This window comes from Ctenocephalides felis, unplaced genomic scaffold, assembly GCF_003426905.1.
Source record: "Ctenocephalides felis isolate EL2017-DRISC unplaced genomic scaffold, ASM342690v1 CF-g0.4_SCAFFOLD_03571, whole genome shotgun sequence".
In the NCBI taxonomy this organism is placed as follows: Eukaryota; Metazoa; Arthropoda; class Insecta; order Siphonaptera; family Pulicidae; genus Ctenocephalides; species Ctenocephalides felis.
This window is the reverse complement of record NW_020539725.1, coordinates 47,585,454-47,594,892: the sequence shown is the minus strand read 5'-3', so window position 1 is coordinate 47,594,892 and position 9,439 is coordinate 47,585,454. Positions and strand designations below refer to the sequence as shown.

The following is a 9,439-nucleotide window of genomic DNA, read 5'->3' as shown; positions in this document are numbered from 1 at the left end:
TAATCTCATCGCTATTACCTAAGCTCCTCCATATCCTCCATGACCAGCTCCATAAAGAATCTCTTTCCTCCTCCATGCTCCATGTCCTCCATAGGAGTGTTGTGCCGCTGCTTCAGCATGAGCCTGGAAGAATAAATATTTAAATAGAATGTTAAAATTGGTAAGCGTAATTTTACTTCTTATGGCTAAAATTTATTTGTAATTAAAAAAAAAAAATATATATTTTTAACAGCAATCAGAACCTTACGTCCTATGAGCTGTTGGGCTGAAACTTCTCCTCACTTGTATTTTTAGATGGTAACCCAATGGTTAATCCATCCATATTTGATGATTTTTGTATTAGAATTAATCTAATAGGGCTGACTTTTTATTGTTGCAGCAATGCCGGGCAAGAGCTATTTTCACTTGGAAACATATTGCTATCTATATTTCCAAGTGAAAATCGTTGTCACTACTGCCTGACAACAAGCTGCTCGAAGTGGGCATCGAACCCGGGACCTCTGAAACAAGTCCCGTTGCTCTTAACCGCTTACCCAAGGGCAATCCCAATTAAAAAATGAGCATGTAATACTACTGCATCATCAAAATTTAAAAAAATGTGAATATTAGACAACATTTTAAATGAGTTTTTTTTAAATATCTGAAACATTAGCAAATGTTTTTAGCACAAGAGGATTGAATATGCAATAAAACTGTTTCGTTCATGATAAGTGATATTTGATTGCCATTATATGGTCTATCCCATATCTAAAATAAATCAAACCGCAATCCATTGACCGATAATTCTAAATTTTCTAACCACCCACAATCCACAATGGGATCGGCTTCGATAATAAATTCAAATATTCGAATATTGCTTTATCGAAATGCCAACCTGCAGATGGGCGTGTTTGGCGGCTTGAACCTCTGGTGTTTCAACAGGCGTTCCATGTGCACTTAAGCAACTGCGTGCTGGTAGTGGCCTCCGAATCCTGCTCCTGCGTAATGTGGTGCATAGGCTTGGTACTGGTGAGGACCATAGTGTGCTGCGGCTGCTGCTTCAGCATGGGCTTTGAAATGGGCGTGTTTGGCTGCCTGGACTTCTGGGGTTTCGATTGGATGACCTGGGTAAGAAATATAGAAATAGAAACATAATGTACAACACCAGGATTGCTGTTATATAAATATCCTTAATTTGCTGCTCATTAATATTTAATCAAAAGCATGAATCAGATTTGCAAGTTTGATATAAGTTTCAAAATAAATTATTATTTTACCATCATGTCCTATGGCTGCATGTGGACCATGGTATAAACCATGACCGCCACTGTGAACAAGGGCAGCGCCAGTGTGGTAACCTCCGTGTTGTTGGGGAGCCTGGGGCAGGTTTGTTCCAGCCACATGGAATCCTAAAAAATAATTTTATTTCAATTCTATTGTTCTCAAACTGCAATAACTCATAATAATTCAAAAATAATATATTTTTGAATCACTCTATTACTTTATAAAACTTGATAGTCGAATGATAAATATAATAATGATTTAACAATTTTTTTAAAGACAAAAAATACAAAGTGCGTTTAATTATGTTATGTACGTCAGAATTTCAATTCTTGACCCAATATTTTTTTGATATCTTTCTAATATTTTGTCATGATTATTAGGAAATGTATAAATTTATGCGTGTAAGGTGCACTTTTTTATTCGAAAAAATTTGGGGCGTTACGCGCTAATAAACACGTTGACCTGAGAATCGCAAACAAATTGTTTGGTAATGTGTTTACAAAATATTATTTAAGCTATAATTTTTAATGTAGAAATATTAAGAAATATTTCTATAAAACTTTTTATTAAGAAATATTTCTATATAACTTTCGCGAAATTTTATAAATATAAAATTTTCACATTTTTGTGTCTGTAATATCTTGTAAAAAATTGTTTATTTTATTGATTAATAATTAGTATTTAAATTATGAAATTTTAAATTTTATAAACGAACGTCTATATTATCTATTTTTTGAGTTTGGTTTGGAATATTTAGGCAAACTATGTGATCAAAATTGTGTGAACAAAATATTGATCTTTACAATTTTATGACTAAATCAGGGCCTATGAAAATAGCATCCAACATTAGTGATGTAAATAAAAGTTAAAACGATAAAAAGTATTTTTGATAAGCTTTGATAGCATAGTTTGGGAATCAGTGATTTCTATTCTTGCAAAGTGACATAAATATATATTGAATGATCTAGTACATCACTATTATCGATATTTGATATGTTTATGGATGATTTGGTTTGAAGTTCTTAAGTATTGACAAATTATTTTTGGTCATTTAATATTTTTAGTTCAGTCTGTCGAAAGTACTGCCATACCCTTCAGGACTTATTTTATTGATATTATATACTTCAAGTGAATACAAACAAGTAGTTAACTTATATTAAACTAGTCGTTTTTACTATAGTCAGGAATGAAGAAATTGGTATGAACTTTAGAATTGAGGTTAGCCGTGAGAAGTGATGTTTTATGATTTTAAGTTATTGGTTTATACAAATATAATATCCCTCAGTGTTTCTATGTTTTAAATAGTTTATATTTAAGACATTTAATTGAACTTTGTTTGTTACAACACAAATTTAATTAATACCTACACGTGGTATATGTAATGAAATTATTGAGCAGCCATTGGGCACTGGATGATTGGCACATTGGCATAGACTATTTGGTAAGTTTTGCATGTTTTTTTTTGTTTTATATATATATATATATATATATATATATATATATACACAGTATTACTAGGTGATTACTGGAATGTTCGGATTACTAGACCATAGTGAATGTCAACATATGATATTGAAAATAATATTAAAATTTCCAAAAAGTACGGTCGCCAAGATGTCGGATTACTGGAGGTGTCGGTCTATCGATCAACACGATTATTCTTATAAGACCGGTAGGTAAATATTATATTATTGACGATATATTATATATGCAAACTATTGCAAGTGTTCTATTCATATCGATCGTTCATTAAGTAATTCACGCGCCTTCATATAAATGCCAATTATTTTGCCGTCAATTACGCCCGCAGATAAATTTGCACTGTAAAAGCGCAAATTGCTGTCGTACACGAGCTGTTTGCAATTCCAATCACCTGAGAAAGCATTTGAATGCATTACTGATCAGTAAAGGTTACTACGAATCAATTTCTGGTAGCTTCGTCTGGGTAACTTTTTGAAGGAATTTGCTTTCACAGAAAAAAGTCGACTTGATAATTTCATATTTTCTCGACGTTTCATGTCTTTCTGAATCGATTGGGATAAAATTGGAAAAAGTATATGTGTGTATGGGAGTCGATTTTTGACCTTTCGTTGACGTCATCTTAAAAACAACTGCACCGATTGCATAACTTCAACAGCAAACCGATGAAATTTGAGAATTAAGGTGTTTGAATTGAGGTGTTTATTAGTTTTTACAAGACTATCGGCCAGTAGTTTCTTTAGAATAGGCAAATAAATGTAATTTTTTTTGTCAAACGTTCTCGCAAAAATCTTCAAATCTTCAAAACATTCGATCTTGAAAACTTCAAAACCATCGAAAGATATCAGTTGATATCGGCCCGATGAGTTTTTGCTGAAGATAACTTTGTATTATGATAGATTTTATGGTCTGAACTAGCATACTAAAATATTATAGGCCTACGATAAGCGTATAAGCAATCATCAAACTTTACAGTTTTGAACTCGTTTAAGCGATTCTAATCAGATTCTATGCCAAAGCATATGTACGTACTGTTGTGTTTCGTTGGCAACTACTGATTACAGATGACGTCCTCACTCAAATTCATTATTTAAAATTTATTATCATGCTTAAGGCAATGATACAATCTTATATTGTCTTTAAAATTCTTCTTACAATTAACTTTTCGTAGAGTAAGTGACAGTAATCGCAAAAAAAATTAAAATGGAAATTTTTGCATATCTTCACGTTTTGAAGGTTTCTGAACAGTTTGGCATACCTTAAAAAAAAGTATGTATTTGTGTGTATGTGTGTATTTGTGGATACAATTTTAGTCTACTATTTCGAGCGCACGAATCAACCGATTTGAATGCTTCAAAAAACATTCGATAGCTACTGATGGGGAGATATGCTGATTAGTTTTTGGTGGAGACAGGTCCAGCCGTTTCGAAGATACGGCGCAAAAAGTGCTGAAAACACAAATTCAGTTTTTAAGAGTATCCGATTTGAATGATTCAAAAAACATTTTACTTGTATTGACGAAATGAAAAGTTGTAAAGGCAGGTCTAGCGGTTTCTGAGATACAGAAGAAGCAAAAAAAAAAGATATTTTGGCGGTCAAAAATGATCATTAGACATATGCACATCAAATTATCAGATGTTTTTGATAAAATTTAAAAAAATGGGTACTAATTTTGTTGGGCTTCGTACTAAGATTGTTGATTCTTAAAGTTTACTTATATGATTCAAGCAATCTCAGACAGACAGAAGTGCCTGGTATGAGAGATTATGAAAAGTTTTCATATTTTATATACTTTTCATTTGACTACTTCATTAATATAATATCTATTATAATTAAAATATTTTTATATAATTCTTCAGTCTTCTTTGTCTTTAATTTCCTTATAATATTTTTTTATAATTTCAAAATTTCAAAATTTTTAGAAACATTTTCTTTTCAAAATTTTCAAAAATATACAAAGTTTTATACTTAAAATATGAATTTCAAATTTACAAACCAGTTTGAAAATGTATACGAGTATATTTCAAAAGCGTTCTTCTAATCGTAAGAAATATATCCTCAGATGGATTTATTCGGCACCTCTTGCTAATGTAAACTTTCTCAAGTGTTTTGAGCGATAAGATCGTCATTGTATATTTTATGAACGATAAAATATATAATGATTATAATATATATATATATATATATATATATATATAAATATATAGTGCATGGCATCGTGCCCTAATGCAAATTGCTGGAACTTCATGCACCGTAATTAAATATTCGAGTAATGACATTAGTGAGAATTATCAGAATTATGCTTGGTTAAGTCAACTAGCAATTCTTGCCGCAAAGAATAATGATGTACACGCACTGAATTTCACCATTCAATCAAAAATTGCTGGCAATTTGGTGACATACCAATGATTCCGACTGGTCTTCCGTTTGACTTCAAACGATTGCAATTTCCAGTTTGCCTTACGTTCGCAATAACAAGTCGCAAGGCCAATCGCTTAGTGTTTGCGGGATAAATTTCAAATAGATTATTTAGAAAATCATTGTTTTTCACATGGGCAGTTATACGTTGCCTGTTCACGAGTTGGAAAACCATTCGCATTGTTTGTGTTAACCTCATACCAAAAAACAAAATATGTGGTTTACCAAAGAGCACTTCAATGAAACGGATAATTTGCGGATTCACTTTTATTTACTTACAATTAGAGAAGTTCAACTAAAAAACACTTCATTTTTGTAATCGAAATAAATTCATTACTGTTGTGCAATAAAATCAAATTTTTCTTTTTCAAATATAAAACAAACAAAAAATTTCTTCATCTTTCTCACGAAACCATCTGGTGGCGAAACGGAGTTCGTCGGGTTTGCTAGTTTGTACTAAAATCGGAATAGAGTATATGCACGTTTTTTATTTCTTATCCTGATACAATTTGAACATGTTTTTAAAATTCATCTTCCAATTTGTACCTGCATGATCTGCAACATATTTGACCGCTTGCAATTTTCCATCCCCGTCGACGTACGAGTACTCCCCGTGTGTCGTGCCGTCGTGCGACCTGTGCTCCGTCTTCTGCGAGTTGGGATCAGCGTAACCGTAGGCGTACGAACCGTGCCCGTCCTGGGACTGGTATTGCTGGGAATAGCCGGCGAGCGAATGGCCGGCCAGGGGCGAGCAGACATGATGCTAATATCTGAAATTGATAAAGGACAATGAATTAATACGAGGTGTGTTAACTCGTATAGTAATAATTAGGGAATGCAATACCGGTATACCGAATTACCGGTAAACCGCCCGATTTTTCGGCGGTATTTTTACCGGTATTTACCCCAAAAATACCGGTATTTTCGGTATTTTTACATAAGTGCTATTTGATACATAATACATTAAAGTTTAAATTTCTTGGAACAAATTTATCTTTAAATTCCAGAATCGCATAAACACCTATATTTTCAAGTGATTCTATAGAATAAACAATTGTCAAATATTATTTCAGCTCGTCATTAAACGGAATATTTATTACTTTACTAAGGACTACATCGTGTAACAATAAATAGAATTGGACTGATAGATAATGATGTTTGTTTCATCTTATGTAAAAATGTAATAGTTTTTTAAGTGATATTTGCGCCAAAATATTTTATATCATACAGATTACCCCTGCGTAATCTTTAATTTTTTCTAACTTTATACATAATAATTATGATAATTACTACATATTTTTGCTTCTTATTACAATTATAAAATATTATTTTTCGAAAACGTTTCGAAGTTTGAAACATCACATTGTTTTAAATAACTCAACAATTATAGTAACTTATTATTTATCTCGATAAAGAATCTGATCTTAAATTAGTGAAGAAAAATTATTTTTTTCAAATGTTGGAGATTATGCTAATTTAACACATCGGATACAGACAATACAGTTTATTATAATAATGTAATATGATCTTTTATGGTCTTTCTTACTCATGTTTGTTTTTGATGAAAAGAACTCAATATACTCGATAGTGATAATGAATTAATTAAATTGTATATAATTTTGTTAAATTATTATTTAAAAAAATAAATGTATTGTTTTATTTTATTGTTTTTATTGTTTAGTTGAATATAGTTGTAGTTGTATAGACATTTTTTTTATATTTGTACTAGTAACTTTCAATTTTGTTTACGTTTGTTTAAGGTAATAAAACTACCGATAATTTTCCGTTATTCCGATTTTAAAATGAAAAATTACCGAAATACCGGTATTGAAATTTCCCATCGGTATTGCATTTCCTAGTAAAATTTATATTGTGGAATTTATTAATTATATAATATATACTAAACTAACTTTCCGCAAACGATCAATTTGACCGATGAGAAATAATTAGCTATTTGGGGGGGCAGTTTTTGTCAAAATGTAGGTTTAGATTTATATAAAATATACCAAATAAACCAGACAAATTAAGAATAAAGTTCTGAACGGATTGTGAAGTCAATAGTAAATATATAATAAATGGGTTTCCCTATTTGCGAAATAACAAGAGAAAAGTTAGTTATTCGATTGGATAGTTCGTTGTTCTAAAACTAAAAAAATAATTCAAAAATTTTAAAGAAATTTGTATAAATCCAATTTCACGACTCTCACAGTGAAAAAAGTAAACAAAGTTAATAAATATATTAACACTTTGGAGACGGCTGTCCACCTCAGTGGACAAACATACTCTGTCAGGCACATGGTATTTTATAAACAATGACTCATTTTGCATCGAAAAGTTGAACAAAATTACATATAGCAGTGATAAACTGTATTGTATTTTGAAAATAATTTTAAGTTATTTTAGTAGTATTTTTAGCCTTTTTCTTTGCTATATGGTCTTTTTTTTAATATTTAGTAAATAGTCATTCATACAGACAAATGTTACGAAATTACTATTCGCACCGATGATAGCGATGAATGTGATGATGATATTAACCAACCAACAAAAAGAAGAAGTTCGACAAAGTAAATGAAGAGCGGGAAGACATTAGCGAATGTGCCGATTCTCCTTCAATAATCGAGTTTGACATACATCAACAAACACCCCGACTACAAATTCAAAGCCATATAAGTCATCCAATTGATTATTTTACTTTATATTTTATAAATGAATTATTAGACAATATAATAAAAAAATAAACCATTATGGCAGCAAAAAAATGACCAAATATACTGACTAATCAGTGGCATATTCTAAATTCTAAAAGAAAAAGGGATTGTATTGTCTGTTCCGACAGAAAAGCACCAGGAGGAAGGCGGCGAACAACATTTTATTGTAAAACATGTCAAAATCAACCAGCTATGCATTTTGGAAATTGTTTTAAACGTTACCATTCTTTATAAAATGATCAAAAAATAAATTAATATTAAAAATGTATGTCCTTCAATGACCATCCAATATATTTTGGAATACATGTTTGATAAATATTCATCCAATATATATTGACATATGCTCGATGGAAATTTTCTAAACTTAATTCGTTGGGTAGAGCGGAGCTTAAAATCATTTTTCATTACTGACAATGATTTCTTCAAAGTTTTTTTTTTACAAATGTGATCTTTGAAAAAAATTGTACTTATCTTATTTGAAGTAATTTCATAAAATAATTAGTATTATTATGATAAGGTAAAACAGGAATTCCAAAGATTTTTTTTTATTAATGTCCCGGTTTCGATCCCGGGCAGTCTGTTGTCAAGTAGTAGTGATAACAGTTTCGCTTGGAAATCTAGATAACAATATGATTGCAAGTAAAAATTAGCCCTGATCAGGCATCAATAAATATTTGCTCTATTACAGAAATTGTAATAATATTTTATCACACAGAAATGGGATAATTGTTTGAGTTGCCATCTGTAGAATTGACTAAAATTAAGTATAGTACTAAATCAAATGAGCACAACAGTTTTTAGGATACTTAAGTTGTGATTACTGTTTAAAAAATAAAAAAATATCCTTTGTTTATTTTTGTTGATAAAATAATGCAGCTAATATTTCCAAAACATCTTTAAAATTAAAAATAAAATAGTTTATTTTTAGCCCGCTGCCACCAAATTAATAAGTTTCATTATTATCCCTTCGTGTACATCTAAGTTTTGTTATTTTGATGTGGATTATTTATCTTTATCTGTGATAATCGTTCAACGCTTGAAAATAATGTGCTAATCTGACCTTTAAACTTTAAATGGAGCAGTATTTATTATTACAAATTTAATCCATAAATTTAAACGAAGTTGATAATCCGCCCACGCGCTTGTAGTTGTAGTTTGTAGTCCGAGCATGAAAACTGATTGGAAGTGTTCTCTGGCGTGGCCTATTAGCCTTGGAGTCTATCTGGTGTCTTATAAATCCTGTTTATGGTAATTTTCACATCTAGATCCACACCTTTCGCAACGAAATATATATCATGATGTTACGTTACAATCTTTGCTTGTCCTTTCAGATAATAGCATCGTGCTCGTTTGTTTTGCCGTCCATTCTCTGACGGGTAATATTATTCTCGGGACGGTCATCGATCGACTGTCCGCGGTTCTAAATGTTATACTTCTGTATTATTTTTCCGAAGAAATATGATTCCAGGTTGAAATTCTATCTAACCTTTGAAGGCACTGAATGCCATATTAGTCGGAATAGTATTTTGAAAACGAGAAAAGCTATTGAAAAAATAGTAAAAGAATACTGT

The 9,439-nt window shown here is 30.9% G+C and overlaps 1 protein-coding gene across 1 annotated transcript in view; it reads right to left on the bottom strand.

The window, feature by feature from the left end:
* Positions 1-936: 936 nt before the first annotated feature.
* Positions 937-9,439, bottom strand: part of LOC113386159 (cuticle protein 6-like) — a 50,330-nt gene continuing 41,827 nt past the window's right edge. The window contains exons 2-4 of the mRNA XM_026623958.1: positions 5,707-5,923; positions 1,257-1,388; positions 937-1,103 (exon numbers count right to left, since the gene is read on the bottom strand). Of these exons, the coding sequence (XP_026479743.1) occupies positions 937-1,103; positions 1,257-1,388; positions 5,707-5,923 (516 nt within the window). The remainder of the gene's footprint in view (positions 1,104-1,256; positions 1,389-5,706; positions 5,924-9,439) is intronic.